Consider the following 20,968-nt stretch of genomic DNA (forward strand, 5'->3'; position numbering starts at 1 on the left):
TGAAACTTAGCAGAAGCTGTTAAGGAGGTTAATCATAAAAACCTGAAGATTGAATGAAAACCATTACATATTAATACAACCATAGACTACTTGAATGTTTGGCTGAGTGAATGGAGTAGGATACATGGCTAATGGGATTAAATAATGTTTAATGGCAAGATAAAGGTGTAGGATGAACTTGTGAAAGGACTGAGAAGGTGTTTTTACAAATTCTACAGAAATAGAAGAGACAGATATTGTAGACATCAAAGTGACCATTTCTTGCAAAAAAGAAAAAAGAAAGAAATGGTACTTTGATAGAGTGATGAAAACAGAATCATGATTGGTCAGAACATGGATAGATTGAGATACATAGTTCTTTCTAAAAATTCAGAAAGTAGATGAGAGGAATTATCTTAAAAATTCATGATTTGAGCATGTTGAAAGATGGAAGAAAATCATTGAGAGACAGAGTTTGAATACACTTAATAACAGAGTTAATAAATTGACTAAGTTTCACAAGAACTCAGATGGCCAGATTGGATTAGACAGGAGGAGAAAAAGCTCCTCTTAAGGTCACAATGATTTGAGGGTGTAGCTCAGTCGGTAAATAATCTGCCTGCAACACAGGAGACCCAAGTTTGATTCCTGGGACAGGAAGAGCCCCTGGAGAAGGAACCGGCAACACATTCCAGTATTCTTGCCTGGAGAATCCCATGGACAGAGGAGCCTGAGAGGCTACAATCCATGGGGTCGCAAGAGTCGGACACGACTGAGCAACTTCGCTTCACTACGGTCACAATAATGGTTAAGAAGTGTTCTCAAAGTGGTAAAGAGGAATATAGTTGAGTTCAACATATAGATTTGTTTGTTTGGAAGAGGTTTTAGGGAATTTATATGGTAATAAATTTATGCATTTTTACAATTTCTCTGGTATATTCAAAAACACAGAGTTGTGGAAAGAATCATATGACTTTTAGTTTAAAGCACTTAAAAAAAAAAAAACAGCTTTCTAGGAAATGTCCTTTTGGGTGCTACTGAAAAAATATACTCATAAGTCAGTATAATCCAATGGCATAATTTCTGTTGTAGCTGAGTTTATTAAGAATTTATCATAGTACAGGTATCCCCAATCCCTAGGCCATAGACTGGCACCAGTGCACAGCTTCTTAAGAACTGGGCCACATGGCAGGAGGTAAGCAGTCGGTGAGCAAGCAAAGCTTCATCTGCTGCTCTCCATCACTCCCCATTGCTTGCATTATTGCCTGAACCACCCCACCCCACCCCCATGGAAATTCTATTCCAGGAAACTGGTCCCTGGTGTCATAAAGATTGGGGATTGCTGCTATAGAAGACTATCTCATTAACATTTCACTGATATTCACCAGTAAATTATAATAGCTACAGTTTTATTAAGCATTTTTCATAAGATATACTCAAAGAGAACTTTGAGATTTATACATGTTGATAAATGTATCCTGTATAGATGATTAGAAAATTAATCATGGTTTAATGTTTTCTCTCTTTTGAAAAAAATTTCTTTCAGCTTGTGTTTATTTTAGCTCAATATTTTTATTGGCCCCTAAATTTCTACTAATTCAATGTTATATAAAGCTGTATGTGTGAAAAAAAAAACAATATTTCTTATGTCAAGAAGAATTATAATCTTTATTCGAAGATGCTTACCTATTATGGATTCGGTTGGCAACTGCTGCTGAGTTTTGATTAATTCTATGGAGAATTCTATTTGTTATTGAATATTTTTGATATATTTCTTCAATTTAGAATGTGTTTTCTGATTATTTGCAATGTTAATTTTCACAGGTGAAAAGCAATAAGGATGTTTAAGTGCTGGTCAGCTGTTTTGATTCTTGGATTCATTTTTCTGGAGTCTGAAGGAAGGCCAACCAAAGAAGCAGGATATGGCCTTAAATCCTACCAACCTCTAATAACATTGCGACACAAGGTACCTTACCATTCTGGACTTGCTCATAATGAACTAAATTGTTGGCTCTCTGGTTTACTACTCACCTAGGAGCGCTTATTGCAGAATACACTTTCAGAGTATAATTTATATTTATATAAAAAAAAACTTTTAGAAATACAATTTGGGGGATTACTTTTGACAAAGTATAGAGATGGACTATTTAAAAAAACGTGTTTTTAAAATTTCACATGAAGAAATAGGATACGACTTATAAAAATAAGTATGTCAAGACTTAATCACCCAGATAATTTCTATTATTTCCATATTAATTTTAAGTTTATAACTTCAAACTAAACCAAAAGTGTTATGTTCTTGAATTTGCCATTAAGATAAACAAAAAAGGATGCCTATACCATCTAGAGACATATAGTTTGGCAAACTTTTTGTTCTTTTAAAAATCATTAGACATTTTAATTTCACAAAAATCATAATAATTTCAGGTTGTCTAATAGGAAATACTTCATTTATTGATGTTAAATATTTTCAAGAATTAAATAAGTTGACATTAGGATTTTTATAAATTCCATTGACTATATACTTACAATAAATTGTGCTAGTGCTTTTAATAACACATCATGATACTGCAAGTAAAATACTTAAACAATATTTTATTCAATCAAATAAAAGTTTATAATACATTTTGGTTTTCCTAGAGAGTGGAAAAAAGGCAAAAAAATGCTGAAATTGAAAAGAACATACATTTTAGGATTTCTTATGCTACTTAGCTTTTAAAAATCACTTGAAATAAACAAACATAACTATATTGACTTTGTCCTTTATAGTCACTACATGATAGTAGCACTTACATTGAATATATTTTTGCTGAAATTCTTTCATAACAGTGTAGTATTTTGACAAAATCACTAACCTTTTCTGGGATTTTAATCTGCCAGACATTAGGCTAAGCTGTTAAATTTATTGTTTTATTTAATCTTCAAACCAAACTTATGAAAGTGTATCTATTTTCATACTATAGATAAGAAATTTAAAAATTCTTAGAACATTAAGGAATTTTTGGAACACATACATTTATTAAATATTTCAACAAGCTAAGGTATAGCATGCAGAATAGATATGACAGGGTATCAAAGAGAAAATAAGTAGAAAATAAACTATACTTTAAAGTAAAAAATTATTATAGAAGTTTAGTTGCATGTAAAAGTAAATAAGCTATTAAAATGTTCACTCTAGATAAATACAATTGGAGAATTGGCCTTATCCCACTATTTTTCTATTATCATTCATTTCCCCTACTTCATGGACTAACAATAAGTTTTGTCCCAGCTCCAAACTTAGATATAATAACTCCATAACTTTATGAATGCTCTGAAAACACATTATCAATTCAACATACTGACTCATACTATTACAGACCCAGTGAATATTTATTCCATACTGTGAACTGCCCTATGTTATGTGTCTTGAGGTCTAGAACTGTGCCTTTCTAATCTTTTTATTCCTGGTGCCTAGTAGATACTATGTGATTGAATCAATGGCAGAAAAATAGCAGGTAGAATGCCTGACTAAACGTTTTGATTGTTCCTTTGTTAAATGTAACATCACAGATTGTTGTGTATTATTTATAAATAATTTTGAATTAAATTTGGACATTGCAGATAAATCACTTACCATGCATTGCTGTGTAATTTAAGAAACCTTTAAAGAAATGAAACAACACAATGAGTTAAACCAGTTTTAGAAACACTAATACTCACCCAAAATGGTCCAAGTCACCTCCCAATCTTTTCCTTCTCTGTGAATCCTTACCTCTACATAGTTAGAAAAGGAACATGACTGCTGGTATTTAGGAGCAGAGAGGCAGAGAATGTTATGACAATACCTAACTTTCAAATGACTTGAGACAGAGGTGACATTAAGCTATAAAAATAATTCTGTGACTCTGTGTGTGTGTGTGTGAAAGTGTGTATCTGGTAGGAATTAAGAAGCTCCCTGAGTTCTGTTAAGTTCCTGCAAAACCCCAGCAGATACTTTCCCCTCATTATCAACCTCAATCCAACCACTGGGATGTACTTTTCCTTCTCCAAGACCTTGAAGACTAATCTCATTATAGCATTTGTTTATTTTTGAATTAGTCACTATTTGAATCCGAAGAATACCTGATTGTCTTTCTCTCACTTCTTTCCACTCCAATTAGGCTCACAGTCTGCTTTATTGGAGAGGTTTTCCCAAACCATAACTGAAAATGGAACAAACATAGACATTCCCTTGATCCCCTGTAAAGGTTCACTCTAGAATACCATTATTTGTCAAAATATGTATTTCATTTACTTATTAGTTTGCTGGATGTTTCTTTCCATTATGATGTAAGCTACTATTCATCTTTGGCTTCCCTGGTGACTCAGAGGTAAAGCATCTGCCTGCATTGTAGATGGGAGTTTGATCCCTGGGTCTGGTATACCCCCTGGAGAAGGAAATGGCAACCTACTTCAGTATCTCATGGACAGAGGAGCCTGGCGGGCTATAGTCCACGGGGTCCCAAAAGAGTCGGACACAACATGGTGACTAAACACACACACTATTCATCTTGCTATAGCACAGTACCTAGGACAGTAAAAAGAAACAAATGCATTTATAGTGAACGATTCCATCACTGACTAGAATAAGGCTTAAATCAAGATGATATATGTGTGTATAATTATATCATATTATAATTAATAATACATTAAAATAATTTCCTTTTCTATCATTTTTGCCAGAGTAAAATCAACTGGACTAGACTTAATAAAAATTTTTTAAATACATTATTTAGTAGCATTGTATAAATTTATTTCCTTGCATTTATTATTTTTAACTTGCATAGTTTTATTTAAATAAAAAAGACTATAAACATCTATAAATCTGTAAGACTTAGGGAATGCATAAGGAGATTTTCTATTTGGATAGGTCTCACTAGCATAAATATTAGTTGCTAACTACAAAATACTAAAATATATAATAAATACACTAGATTTTGAGTTTTGATCACATTGTCCCCAGAGAGGTGTCAGTTCTTTGAGTCTGAACAAACGTATGTACAGAACGGAAATTTCTCAAATATTTGTGTGTCAGTTGTATAATGAATCCCCTTTTGGGAGCAAAACCAGAAATGTTGCGATTTACTTGTCAGATTACACAGTGAAAGTGAAAGTGAAAATGTTAGTCACTGAGTCCTGACTGACTCTTTGTGACCCCTCGGACTGTAGCCTGCCAGGTTCCTCTGTCCAAGGAATTCTCCAGGCAAGAAAATTGGAGAGGATTGCCATTGCCTTCTCCAGGGGATCTTCCCAACCAATGGATCAATCCGTGTCTCCTGCATTGCAGGCAGATTCTTAACTATCTGAGCCACTAGGGAAGACCATACATAGCGTAGTGTAGTATAGGTATAAACATATGTGTACATAGTTGTATCATTTATAACTTTGTATACACACGTGTGATTGCAAATATATATTGTGTCTCAAGATAAAAATGAGTAACATAAATCCATCATGCTAATTATAGAAATCTTAATTATAGTCCATAATATGTATCTAAGGGGGCTGAAACGGCAGACTACCAAGCTCCCCTGTCCCTGGGATTCTCCAGGTAAGAACACTGGAGTGGGTTGCCATTTCCTTCTCCAATGCATGAAAGTGAAAAGTGAAAGTGAAGTCCTCAGTCGTGTCCGACTCTTTGTGACCCCATGGACTGCAGCCTACCAGGCTCCTCCGCCCATGGGATTTTCCAGGCAAGAGTACTGGAGTGGGGTGCCATTGCCTTCTCCACTATATTGTGCTACAAACTTTCATATACATTAACTGTTGTGATTTAATTCCACAGTAATCCTTGGATACAGGGAATATTTTTCCTGCTTATCCAAATGACAGTATTAAAACCTGAGAGGAAAAGTAACTTTCTTAATGGAAAGAGAGAGGATCAGACAGAAGAATGAGATTGGTAAGAAGCCCATGAAAGCATAGGTAGAACACAGATGGGGAAGAAGGATCAGAAAGGATAAAGATAATGCTAGTAAAGCAAAGTGACACTGGCTTCAAGGAGAAACATCTAATGTCCTTTCATATTGTTCCTTCTCCCCTTCCATAAGCACAGTCACAGTGTTTCCATGTATGTTTTCTTGGCTAGACTGAAATGAATGTCTTCTCCTAATAGGGCAGCATAAAGTTGGATAAGACTAAAGTGACTTAGCAATACAAATATTACTGTAGCTATAATTTAGGTCAATCTCCCAATGAAGACTCACTCGGAAGCTATAGTCACCACCCTAACTGCTGGTCTGTCACTGGTTTTGAGCATAATAGTTACTATAGGGGGCTCCTAGGTGGCTCAGCAATAAAGAATTCACATACCAATGCGCAGGGTTGGAAAGATCTCTGAAGCAGAAATGGTTCAGTTCAGTCACTCAGTCATGTCTGACTCTTTACAAACCCATTCTTCCCTGCCCATTACCAACTCCTGGAGCTTACTCAAACTCATGTCCATTCAATTGGTGATGCCATCTAACCATCTTATCCTCCATTGTCCCCTTCTCCTCTTGCCCTCAATATCTTTCCCAGCAACAGAATCTTTTCAAATGAGTCAGTTCTTCACATCAGGTGACCAAAGTATTGGAGTTTCAGCTTCAGCATCATTCCTTCCAATGAATATTCAGGACTAATCTCTTTTATGATGGACTGATGGATCTCTTTGCAGTCCAAGGGACTCTCAAGAATCTTCTCCAGCTCCACAGTTCAAAAGCATCCATTCTCCAGCGTTCAGTTTTCTTTATAGTAAAACTCTCACATCCATACATGACTACTGGAAAAATCATAACTTTGACTAGATGGAGTTTTGTTGGCAAAGTAATGTCTCTGCTTTTTAATATGCTGTCTAGGTTGGTCATAACTTTTCTTCCAAGGAGCAAGTGGTTTTTAATTTCATGGCTGCAGTCACCATCTGCAGTGATTTTGGAGCTCAATAAAATAAAGTCTGTCACTGTTTCCATTATTTTCCCATCTATTTGCCATGAAGTGATGGGACCGGATGCCAAGATCTTAGTTTTCTGAATGTTTTTCACTCTCCTCCTTCATTTTCATCAAGAATCTCTTTAGTTCTTCTTGGCATTCTGCCATAAGTGTGGTATCATCTACATATCTGAGGTTATTGATATTTCTTCCAGCAATCCTGATTCCAGTTTGTGCTTCCTCCAGGAAATGGTAACCCACTCCATTTATCTTGCCTAGAAAAATCACATGGACATAGGAGCCTGGTGGGCTACACAGTCCATGGGGGTCACAGAATCAGACATGATTGAGCATATACTCACACAGTTCACACACAGTACCTGTTGGTTACTATGAGCATTTGTGAGAAAATTCCCTGAAGTTTTCTATACTTTGAACCATCTTCAGAATTGATATACTCAGAGCAGGTCACACAGAACTTAGTATCACAGGGCATTTACTGTATACTAGGTACTTTGTTAGCTTTATTCTGTACATTGGTTTAATTATATGAAGATTCGTATGTTGTAAGTGCTTTTATTACTGTTTGATAGAAGAGAAAACTAGGCTTCATGAATGTTTAGTAGTTGTTTAATACAACACACTTAAATGTTGGGAAGCAGGATTAGGATTTAATATAAAGCCTGTATATTATAATAACCACTCTGCAGTGAGTACTTTTGTGTTCATTTATCCTGTGTGCCATGTGTTTCCTATTCTCCCTGCATTCTGATCACATTAGCCCCTTTGTGCTTAAAGTGACTATGTGTCTAGTGCTGGCTAGCAAGTTGTTAAACAGTACCATGGAATGCCTCTGGGCTGAACATTTGATCCCAATTGTAAAACCGTCCTGAATTATCTTTTTTCTTCTAGCATGTCAAACAGCATCTGTTCAAGGGAGTGCCTGCTTAATCATGCCAAGTGTCTAAATTAACTAGGATGACTAAAACTCCCTAGCAATTAGTGATCATCTTGGAATAAGAAATGAGGGGAAGGTCTTCTGTTTTAAACCACTGAGGTTTGGGAGATGTCTGATATTTTGGAATTATCATTTTCTGTCCTAGAGAACTAGAACGTAAACTCTTATCATCTAACAAAAAATTCTGTACACTTTTTCCTCTACTACCTTGGTTTCTTTTTTCATTTCTCTTCCAAGGCTTTTTGTCTTCTCTTTCATCCAATATTTCTTTCTTCTTTCTGTATTCTTCTGGCTCATAATTTCCTATTAAAAGATGCTTGCTCCTTGGAAGAAAAGCTATGACCAACCTAGACAGCATATTAAAAAGCAGAGACATAATTTCCAGCAGTCATGCATGGATGTGAGAGTTGGACTATACAGAGAACTGAGCACCAACGAATTGATGCTTTTGAACTGTGATGTTGGAGAAGACTCTTGGGAGTCCCTTGGACTGCAAGGAGACCCAACCAGTCCATCCTAAAGGAAATCATCCTGAATATTCATTGGAAGGACTGATGCTGAAGCTGAAACTGCAATACTTTGGATACCTGATGTGAAGAACTGACTCATTTGAAAAGACCTCAAGGTTGGGAAAGATACTGAGGAGGAGAGGAGAAGGGGATGACAGAGGATGATGTCCTTGGATGGCATCACTGACTCAATGGACGTGAATTTGAGTAAATGCCAGGAGTTAGTGATGGAGAGGGAGGCCTGATGTGGTTCAATCCATGGGTTCGCAAAGTTGGACATGACTGAGCAACTGAACTGAACTGAACTGATCATTTCCTATCACAATGAATATTGTAGTTGTGCGTGCATGCTCAATCACTCAGCTGTGTTGACTCCTTTTGACCTCATGGACTTTAGCCTGTCTGGCTGCTCTGTCCATCTAATTTTCCAGGCAAGAATACTGGAACGGGTTTCCAGTTCCAACTCCGGTGGGTCTTTCTGACCCAGGGATTGAACCCATGACACTTGCATCTCCTGCAATGGTGGGTGGATTCTTTACCACTGTGCCACCTAGGAGGCCTGCCCTGTTGTAGTCACGGTCCTATAATATTCATGGACTATTATTTCAGCATATCGTCATATACCCTGTCAGTTCACTGTAAAATTCTTTAGATTCAGTGTGTTATCTTCCTTCCCTTTTCTTACTTACAGCACTGATCACACTGCTACACTGTTTGCTGATACTGATGATCAAAGCCAGGCTTGAGGGAAGATTATGAGGACCGTAAGGGGTGCCCTTTGAGTATACCTAGTGGGACCACAGAAAAGTCTTAAAGTGGGTATAACTTTTTGTGGCCAGAGAATGCAATCTCCAGATTTATAGTACAGAGCAAATCAAAATTGCATCATGATTCCTTTACTTACAAAATCAAAATGTTTGTCTATGAAACAAGTTACTAGTGCAAATGGGGCAAAGTGTTTGTATAATTTAATAAGTCCAGAGAGTGTTGCTATGCATAGCAGTACAATATAATTCAAAGACGTCATTTACAGGAGGTTATGCTTTACTTTTAGTATTAAAAGAGTGATGGATATGGATTCATGAAGAGTGGCAAAAGAGAACTGTAGGGAAGGAGAGAAAAATTAAATAGCACATCAAAACCACGACTGCTGAGAGGATAGAAACCTTCAGGCAAACCCAGGAGCATTATTTCCTGGCTGATGAAAAATTGTGCCATTCCATCTGAAATATCTGACTGCTTCCAGCATGTTCGAGGGAAGACCCTTTAAAATGTTAATGTATTTTCAGAGGTCAAGAAGTAATCTGGACCATTATCTAATAGGAAAAATAGTCATGAAGAAGGAAATGAAGACATTATGGTCATTAATTAAGTAAATGTTAAGGAATATATTAATATATCAATATATTTATTACATATATATCTTAATGATTGAATAATGTTAATGCATTTCAAATGTATTAAAATGTATTAGTAATACATTTTTAATGTTTTCATTGAAGTATAATTGATTTAAAAATTTGTGTTAGTTTCAGGTGCACAGCAAAATGATTGTTATTCACACATATAGATACATTTTTAAATATTATTTTCTCTTACAAGTTATTGTAAAATATTGAGTATAGCTCCCTGTGCTATATAGTAGGCCCTTGTTTATATATTATATATATATATATATATATATATTAGTGTATCTATGTTAATTTCAAACTCCTCATTTATCTGTCCTTTCCTTTCCCCATTGGTAACCATAAGTTTGTTTTCTGTGTATGTGTGTCTATTTCATTTTTGCATATAAGCTTATTTGTATAATTTGTTTTCTGTACTCCATATATAAGCAATATCATATGATATTTATTCCTCTCTGTCTGGCTTACTTCACTTATTATGATACTCTCTAGGTCCATCCATGTTGCTGCAAATGACATTATTTCATTCTCTTTTATGGCTGAGTAATGTTCCATTGTGTATATGTACCACATCTTATTTATCCATTCATCTGTCATTATACATTTAAGTTACTTCCATGTCTTGGTTATGTAAATAGTGCTACTGGAACATTGGGGTGTATGCATCTTTTATGCCCAGGAGTGGGATTGAAATATCATATGATTTTATTAGTTTTATTAAGGAACTTCCATGCAGTTCTCCCTAGTGGCTGTACTAATTTACATTCCCACCAACAGTGTAGGAGTGTTCTTATTTTCTCTGCAACCTCTCTATTGCTTTTTATTTGTAGAATTTTGATGATGGCCATTTTGACCAATGTGAAGTGATACCTGATAATAGTTTTGATCTGCATTTCTTGTCTTTTCTCAGAGTTTGGACAAAAATTTTTAAAATTTGTATAGAAACACAAAGACCTGGAATAGCTAAATTAATCTTGGAAAAAAGAGAGCAGAGTTGGAGTTGTCATGCTCCCTGGCTTTAAACTATACAGCAAAGCCATAGTAAACATAACAGTATGGCACTGGCACAAAAACAGAAATATAGATCAGTGTAATAGGACATAATGCTGAGAGAAAACCCCACGCACCTATGGTCAATTAATCTACATAAAGGAGGCAAGAATATACAATAGAGAAAAGACATTCCCTGCAACAAGTGGTGCTGAGAAAACTTGGCAGCTCTATGTTAAAGGATGTAGTTAGAACATCTCTAATACCATACACAAAAAATTAATAGTACATTTAATCAAAATGTATTAAAGACCTAAATGTAAGACCAGATACTATAAAACTCAAGGAAACATAGATAGGATGCTCTTTGACATTAATCACAGCAATATTTTTAAGAATTTGTCTCAGAGAGTAATGGCAATAAAAACAAAAGTAAACAAATTGGACCTAATTAAACTCAAAAGATTTTACATAGCAAAATAAACAAATAAAACAAAAAGCCTACAGAATGTGAGAAAATATTTGCAAATAATGTGGCTGACAAGTAATTAATCTCCACACTATAGAAATAGCTCTAACAGATCAATATAAAAAATGAAATAAAAAATGGGCAGAAGATCTAAATAGACATTTCTCCAAAGAAGATATACAGATGGCCAAAAGCTCATGAAAAATGCTCAATATTCCTAATTATTAGATAAATGCAAATCTGATTTTTTTCATAAAAAAATGTTTGAAAAAGAAGAACATTATTTTTTTTTTTTCCTGAGAAATGAAATTCTACCCTTAATTGAGCTAGTGCCTGGAGTTCATTTTCCAGTTTATACCAGCATACACCATAAGATGTAGAAGATCTGTGAGTTAAGGACACCATATGGACCATAATTCTTATTCATTGCACCAAAGGAAGAAGTTATCTTTAGGATACTGAGCAGTCCGTAGTCCTTTCCTTTGCTCAAATTGGAGATACAGACTCTGTCTTCTAAGGCTTTCCATACACTTGCTGCTTGCTCTGGATGGGAACATTATCTTTGTGTTACAGAGCTTCTTGCTGTTCAAACATCTTTGAATAGATCACAAGGCAAATGGCAGTCAGTGTCTCTATCCATAAGATTTGCAAAAACATTATGGGTTCATGGAGGATTGTCTCCCAAAACACGTTGGTAGTACTACCAGTGTCAGGAAATCAGTCACCATCAAGTATATCTAAGGCCTAAACTGATGCTGTGTGTGTTTTAAAACTGATTTGCAAATCAAGTACATAGTTACAACTTCATTGTACTTTTTGCTGATTCATTTTGTCCTTTCTAGAACTTTAAGAAAAAAAAAAAAAGTTTTGTTGACCTTTGGATGTGTTGCTTGCAAGTTTATTCATTTAAACTGGAATATATTTGCTAATCTGGGGAAAATTCGGCATGTGGTAGACTGAATCATTTTGCTAGGCAAAATTAAGTCAATAAAGAAATATATCTGGTCTCTAAGATTCTCAAGATAAAAACCTACTTGTCATTTGATCTTTTTGAGAATGAATTATCAAAGCAGTACTATCATTACAGATGTGTAGGATGCATAAAGTCTGTTCCTTAACACTTTAGTGAGGCTACCTTAAGATACTTTTTGTAAAGCTTTTAAAGTAGTTGTTATAAACTTGAAGAAAGAGCTGTTTTCATTTTAAGATTTTAAGTTGTGAAATGTTAAAAATGGGAAACATTAGTCAACAATACGTAACAAACTGCTGCTGCTGCTGCTAAGTCGTGTCAGTTGTGTCCGACTCTGCGACCCCATAGACGGAAGCCCACCAGGCTCCTCTGTCCCTGGGATTCTCCAGGCAAGAACACTGGAGTGGGTTGCCATTTCCTTCTCCAATGCATGAAAGTGAAATGTGAAAGTGAAGTCGTTCAGTCGTGTCCAACTCTTAGCGACCCCATGGACTGTAGCCTACCAGGCTCCTCCACCCATGGGATTTCCCAGGCAAGAGTACTGGAGTGGGGTGCCATTGCCTTCTCCGATGTAACAAACTAGTCAAAGTCAAATTCATATAGTATATAAAAGCTTGTCCATATTCCAGAAAACTCCATTTATGCACTAGTCTTGAGCACTTAAGATCTTTTGTTTTACCACCCTAGAATGAATTTTCAAGTCACCTGAGCTACAGTACTTCCTCTTACCCAACACACACACATATATATATAGATTTAGATATAGATGATAGATATAGACATATAGGCTTCTCAGGTGGCACAGATGTAAACAGTTCAGTTCAGTTCAGTTCAGTCGCTCAGTCATGTCAGACTCTTTGCCATCCAATGGACTGAAGCACGCCAGGCTTCCCCATCCATCACCAACTCCCCAAGCTTGCTCAAACTCATGTCCATCGAGCCAGTGATTCTATCCAACCATCTCATCCTCTGTTGTCCCCTTGTTTTCCTGCCTTCAATCTTTTCCAGCATCAGGGTATTTTCCAATGAGTCAGTTCTTCACATCAGGTGGCCAAAGTACTGGAGTTTCAGTTTCAGCATCAGCCCTTCCAATGAATATTAAGGACTGATTTCCTTTAGGAATGACTAGTTTGATCACCTTGCAGTCCAAGGAACTTTCGAGAGTCTTCTCCAACACCACAGCTCAAAAGCATTAATTCTTTGGCACTCAGCTTTCTTTATGGTCCAACTCTCACATCCATACATGACCCCTGGAAAAACCATAACTTTGACTAGACAGACATTTGTTGGCAAAGTGATGTCTCTGCTTTTTAATATGCTATCTAGGTTGTTCATATCTTTTCTTCCAAGGTGCAAGCATCTTTTAATTTCATGGCTGCAGTCATCATCTGTAGTGATTTTGGAGCCCAAGAAAATAGTCTCTCACTGTTTCCATTGTTTCCCCATCTCCATCTATTTGCCATTCTTTACAGTTGTAAAGACTCTGCCTGCAATACAGGAGATGAAAGACACATGGGTGTGATCCCTGGACTGGGAAGATCCCCTGGAGTAGAAGATGGCAACCCACAGCCTGGCAAGGCTGTAGTCCACGAGATCACAAAGAGTCAGACACAACTGAACATATACACATACACACACGCATATAGATAGATAGATAATTGAAAAACTTGACTTATCCTTGTTTCCCTGAACAGTAATTGATCCTTTTACTGATCAAGGAGCACCAGCATATTAGGACCTAGGTGTAGTTAAACAGGTTTTCTCATTACTGTTCATTTCCTTTTGATTGACTTCTTTCTTACCTTTAGATCTAGTTATATTTTTCTCCTCATTTCTGTGGAGAGAATAACGCTAGTTCATATCAGTTTACTAAAGAAAAGCAAACTATTCATATACCCAGATCTACCACTAATTAAGTACATTATACTACCTATACTACCCCCAAAAGAATACAGATATCAATGTTTATAACAGGGTTCATTGTGGTTACTTTAAATTTGTACATGTAGGAAAAAGGGTTATGAGTAAAGAACAGGCAAATGAGATAAATTAATATTAATAAACCACAAGCTAGCATTTATATTCACTTCTTCAATGTGAAAATTAATCATAAATTGATTTGTACATCTTTCATTATTAAAATTCTATTGAGAATTCAATTAGAAAAGTTCTGTATTATAAATGAAAAGAAATATTCTTATTTATGAGCTTGACATTCAACATGTTTAAGAGATAAAAATCTTATAGTATATAGATCACTATTGAAACGAATAGGATTATTTTAAACTAATATTACTCACTGCTTGTTTCTGGCATCAGATCCCTAGTATATGAAGTGGTTTTAGATCTATAAAACAGTAAAAAATATTCAATCCATCTTTGGATACATAAAATACTGATGGGGAAAGCGAGTGCCTGAGAGGCAATGGTCTTTGCTGAAGATCACATAGCTAGGTGCTACTCAGTTGAGAATCCGTATTTCCTGTCTTCTGTAACAATTCCATTTTCCTTTAACCCTTGTGTGCATGCTATGTTGTTTCAGTTGTTTCTGACTCTTTGTGACTCTGTGGACTATAGCCCACCAGGCTTTCTGTCCATGGGATTCTCCAGGCAAGAATACAGGAGTGGGTTGCTGTGCCCTCTTCCAGGGGATCTTCCCGACCCAGGGGTGGAAACTGTGTCTCTTACATCTCCTGAATGGAAGGTGGGTTCTTTACCACTAATGCCATCTGAGAAGCCCAATTGGTAGACCCATCCAGCAAAAAACAAACAAACAAACAAACAAAAAAAAAACTGTTCTAAACATCTTTGTCAAAAGGTTGCTTACATATGTGGTCAGCAATGCTGGAATATGGTTCTGCTTTCTCCTAAGAAAGGTGCTTCTTTTTGCTTTCTCAATATTTAATAGAATTTATTTTTTCTTGCAGTTTTAGGTTCACAGCAAAATTGAGTACAGAATGTAAAGAGTATCCATATACTGCCTGGAACCCCACCTTTAAGCCTCTCCCACATCAATATCCTGCACCAGATGGTGCATTTGTTACAATTTATAAATCTACATTGATAAATCATTACTATTCAAGGGCCATGGTTTACCTTAGGTTCCATTCTCAATGTTCTACACTTTATTTAAACATGTGCAATAACCTGTGACCACCATTGTAGTATCTATCATACAGAATAATTTTATCATCATAAAAATACTCTGTATTCTGCTTATTTATCTCTCCTTCTATAATCTCTGATAATCACTGATCATTTATTGTCTCCACAGTTTCACCTCTTCCAAAATGTCATAATGTTGGGATTATATACAATATACCCCATATAGATTGACTTCTTTATCTTAGTATTATGTACTTAAGATTCCTCTATATCTTTTCATATCTTAATAGCTTGTTTCTTTTTAGTGCTGAATAGTATTCCATTGACTGGATGTGCCACAACTTAACTTACTGAAGGACATATTGGTTATTTGACTTGATAACTAAAAATAAAATTGCTCTAAACATCTATGTATGGCTTTTGTGTGAAAATAAGTTTTCAACACATTTGGGGAAATTCCAAGGAGTTTGATTACTCAATTATGTGGAAGAGTATGATCAATTTTATAAGAAAGTGTTATACTGTCTCCCAAAATAGCTGCACCATTTTACAATCTCATCAGCAATGATAGCTGTTCCATATTCTTATTACTGTTTGGTGTGGTCAATTTTTTTTTATTTTAACCATTCTGATATACATATAGTTGTATCTCAATGAGGTTGTAAGTTGTCATTCACTAAAGACATTTATGACTTTTAACATACTTTTATATTTATTTGCCATCTGTATATTTTCTCTGGTGTAGGTGTCTACTCAGGATTTTTTATCCATTTATTAAATTGGGTTGTTAGTTTTCTTATCATTGAATTTTGCTGGTTCATTGTATGTTTTGAATAAGAGTCAGTTGTGCTATTTGAAAATATTTTCTTCCTGACTGTAGCTTGGTTTCTCATACTCTTGACATTGTCTTTCACAGAGAAGGCATTTTTAATTTTAATGAAGTTCAGCCTACCAATTATTTTTTCATGCATCGTACCTTTATTTTAAAACTCATTTCCATACTCAAGGTCATTTATATTTTCTCCTTTGTTGTCTTTCAGAAGATGTATAGTTCCTTTAACATTTAAGCCTGTGATTCATTTTGGGTTAATTTTGCCAAGGGCTTAAAGTTTGTGTCTAGATCCATCTTCTTTTTTTCTTTCTTTAGATTTGTGGGAGGTCCAGTTGTTCCAGCACTATCTGTTGAAAAGGATACCTTTGTTTCATTGTGTTGTTATTACTCTTTCATCAAAGATCAGTTGATTAAATTATCCTGGGTCTCCTCTGGACTCTACTCTGTTCCACATTGAGCTTTTTGTATTGTTTCACCAATACATTACTGATTACTATAGACTTATAGTAAGTCCTAAGTCCATTAGCAGAGAAGGCAATGGCAACCCACTCCAGTACTCTTGCCTGGAAAATCCCATGGACAGAGGAGGCTGGTAGGCTGCAGTCCGTGGGGTCACTAAGAGTCGGGCACGACTGAGCGACTTCTCTTTCACTTTTCACTTTCATGCATTGAAGGAAATGGCAACCCACTCCAGTATTCTTTCCTGGAGAATCCCAGGGACAGAGGAGCCTAGTGGGCTGCAGTCTATGGGGTTGCACAGAGTCGGACATGACTGAAGCGACTTAGCAGCAGCAAGTCCATTAGTGTCAGTCCTCCCATATTATTATTTTTTTTCAATATTGTATGAATTTTATATGTGTTTTGCCTCTGAAAATAAGCTTTAGAATCAGTTATCAATATCTACACAAATAAGAGATTTTGACTCTGAGATTTTAACTGGGATTGCATTGGATCTATGGATCAAACTGGGAACAGTTGGCATTGTGACAATATTGAACCTTTATATCCATTGACATGGACTATCTCTCCATTTATTTAGTTCTTTGATTTTGTTCATCCGAGTCTTATAGTTGTCTTCATATAGATCTTATAATTATTGTGTGAGGTTTATATCAAGTATTTAATATTTCTGGGCAAATTTACCACTGGGCCACCTGGGAAGTCTATATATCATTAGTTAAATATTTATTTAGAATTTTTTTTAAATTGAAATACATTTTCCATACTATGGAAAACCCAGATCTTACGTCTATAGTTTCTGAGTTTGGACAATGTGTGCATTTGTGAAACAAGCATCAATATCTATGTGGCGCAAGATTGAAATGTCATCATTTCCCAAGAAAATTTTTTCATACCTCTACCTAGGCAGTCTCTGCCCTCATTCCTTCTGATGCAACCAATGTCCTGATATTTTTCACAATAATATAATTTTACTTGTTCTGAAATTTCATGTTAAAGAGATCTTCTAAATCTGTGAATGTATATAATTCTTTTATGATTTTAGTGTTATTGAGACATATCTATGTTATTGTGTCTCTCAATAAGATATTTAATTTTATTGTTGAATAATTTTCCAGAATATGAATATACTACACTGTTTTGTTTTAAATACATTTCTATTGATGAAAACCTGGAAGGAATTCTTAAAAATAAAGCTTCCTAGGACATCCCTATACAAATCCTTTTTGGCTGTATATTTTCATTTCCCTTTGATCAGTAGCCAGCCATGAATTCCTGTTTTGTAAGGTAGGTACATTTCTTTGAATAAGAAATTACTAAAACTTTTTCCAAAGTAGAATTTTCCAAAGTGCAATTTTACATATTCAAAATTAATGCATAAAATTTCCAGTTACTTCACATTTTGGCAACATTTGCTGTTTTTCGTATCTTAAATTTAATCCATTCTGAGGAGTCTTATTCATTATAGAACTTAATATATAATATATAATTTGAGTTTTCTTGATGACATTGAGCATCTTTTCATTTTATGTTTGGGTCATTCAAGAATTTTATTTTGTAAATTTTGTTCAAATCATTTTGCCTATTGTTTGTGATATATATTTTTAATATTTGGTTATATCATTCATGAATATTTAAAAGTCTATAAATTATGGAAGTATTTATATTATCTTAAAATTTCAAGCTCAGTAAAGCAACTGTTAGCCCCTCTTCAGTGTGATTTTATTGAAAAAAAATGGGAACATTAAAAAGGGACTACATTTGGGGAGAAGTTTTAAATATTTAGCTAAACAAGAATTAAAAGCTGTAACTATTAACAGAGCAGAAGATATTAAGAAGAGGTGGCAAGAATACACAGAAGAACTGTACAAAAAAGATCTTCATGACCCAGATAATCACTATGGTGTGATCACTCACCTGGAATGTGAAATCAAGTGGGCCTTAGAAAGGAAGCATCACTATAAACAAAGTTAGTGGAAGTAATGGAATTCCAGTTGAGCTATTTCAAATCCTGAAAGATGATGCTGTGAGAGTGCTGCACTCAAGATGCCAGCAAATTTGGAAAACTCAGCAGTGGCCACAGGACTGGAAAAGGTCAGTTTTCATTCCAATCCCAAACAAAGGCAATGCCAAAGAATGCTCAAACTACTGCACAATTGCACTCATCTCACACATTAGTAAAGTAATGCTCAAAATTCTCCAAGCCAGGCTTCAGCAATATGTGAACTGTGAACTTCCAGATGTTCAACCTGGTTTTGGAAAAGGAGGAACAACAAGAGATTGCCAACATCCACTGGATCATCGAAAAAGCAAGAGAGTTTCAGAAAAACATCTATTCTGCTTTATTTACTATGCCAAAGCCTTTGACTGTGTGGATCACAATAAAATGTGGAAAATTCAGAAAGAGGGGAATACCAGATCGCCTGACCTGCCTCTTGAGAAACCTGTATGCAAGTCAGGAAGCAACAGTTATAACTGTCATGGAAGAACAGACTGGTTCCAAATAAGAAAAGGAATACGTCAAGGCTGTGTATTGTCACCCTGCTTATTTAACTTATATGCAGAGTACATCATGAGAAACGCTGGGCTGGAAGAAGCACAAGCTGGAATCAAGATTGCTGGGAGAAATCTCAGTAACCTCAGATATGCAGATGACACCATCCTTATGGTAGAAAGTGAGGAAGAACTAAAGAGCCTTTTGATGAAAGTGAAAGAGGAGAGTGAAAAAGTTGGCTTAAAGCTTAACATTCAGAAAACGAAGATCATGGCATCCGGTCCCATCACTTCATGGCAAATAGATGGGGAAACAGTGGAAACAGTGGCTGACTTCAATTTTCTGGGCTCCAAAATCACTGCAGATGGTGATTGCAGCCAGGAAATTAAAAGATGCTTACTCATTGAAAGGAAAGTTTTGACCAACATAGGTAGCATATTCAAAAACAGAGACATTACTTTGTCAACAAAGGACTGTCTAGTCAAGGCTATGGTTTTTCCAGTTGTCATATATGGATGTGAGAGTTGCACGATAAAGAAGGCCGAGCACTGAAGAATTGATACTTTTGAACTGTGGTCTTGGAGAAGACTCTTGAGAGTCCCTTGGACTGCAAGGAGATCCAACCAGTCCATCCTAAAGAAGATCAGTCCTCGGTGTTCATTGGAGGGACTGATATTGAAGCTGAAACTCCAATACTTTGACCACCTGATGAGAAGAGCTGACTCATTTGAAAAGACCCTGATGCTGGGAAAGATTGAGGGCAGGAGGAAAAGGGGACAACAGAGGATGAGATGGTTGGATGGCATCACCAACTTGATGGACATGGGTTTGAGTGGATTCTGGGAGTTGGTGATGGACAGGGAGGCCTGGTGTGCAGTAGTTCATAGGGTCACAAAGAGTCGGACACAACTGAACGACTGACCTGAACTGAACTGTTAACACAAATTAGGTATAATGAAAATAATGCTATATTTTATTAAAGTGCATGTGAAATGTATGTACATATTTATATATGTATATTAATATATATCTATAATTTATAATTATATAATAATACAAAGTACATAAATATTATGAATCTATATTTAGAATTGTATATAATAATACCCTTTCATGGGTCACATCCTTGTTGTGGTGAAGGGGGTTGAGTAACTAAACGAAACTATAAGCCATGCCGTGCAGGGCCACCCAAGACCAACAGGTCATAGTGAAGGTTCTGACAAAATATGGTCCACTGGAGAAGGAAATGGCAACCTACTCCAGTATTCTTGAGAAGAGAACCCTGTACCATATGAAAAGGGAAAAAGATATGACACCAAAAGATAAGCCTCCCAGCTTGGAAGCTGTCTAACATACTGAGAAAGAGCAGAGGGCAATGACTAATAGCTCCAGAAAGAATGAAGAGGCTAGTCAAAAATGGAAATGATGCTCAGTTGTGGATGTCTCTGGTGGTAAAAGAAAAGTTCAATGCTGTAAAAACAATATTTTATAGGAACCTGGATTGTTAGGTTGATGAATCAAGGTAAATTGGAGGCGGTCAAGCAGGAGATGGCAAGAGTAAACATCAACATCTTGGGAATCAGTAGACTAAAATGGATGGGAATGGGCAAATTCAATTCGGTTGACTGTTATATCTACTACTGTGGGCAAGAATCCCTTAGGAAAAATGGAGTAGCCATCATAGTCAACAAAAGGATATGAAATGTGGCAATAGGATTTAATCTCATAAGTGAGAGAATGATACTGATTCCCTTCCAAGGAAAACTGTTCAACATCACAGGAATCCAAGTCTATGCCATAATCACTGATGCTAAAGAAGCTGAAGTTGAGAGGTTCTATGCAGACCTACAAGACCTTCAAGAACTAA

At 35.8% G+C, this 20,968-nt stretch overlaps 1 protein-coding gene across 3 annotated transcripts in view; it reads left to right on the top strand.

The window, feature by feature from the left end:
* The first annotated feature begins 1,819 nt into the window (after window positions 1-1,819).
* FSTL5 (follistatin like 5) overlaps window positions 1,820-20,968 on the top strand; it is an 839,965-nt gene continuing 820,816 nt past the window's right edge. For all 3 annotated transcript variants that reach the window (XM_068990059.1, XM_068990060.1, XM_068990061.1), the window contains exon 1: window positions 1,820-1,945. In XM_068990059.1, coding sequence (XP_068846160.1) covers window positions 1,820-1,945 — 126 coding nt within the window. The remainder of the gene's footprint in view (window positions 1,946-20,968) is intronic.

The sequence above is a fragment of the Capricornis sumatraensis genome, chromosome 17 (assembly GCF_032405125.1).
Source record: "Capricornis sumatraensis isolate serow.1 chromosome 17, serow.2, whole genome shotgun sequence".
Lineage (NCBI taxonomy): Eukaryota > Metazoa > Chordata > Mammalia > Artiodactyla > Bovidae > Capricornis > Capricornis sumatraensis.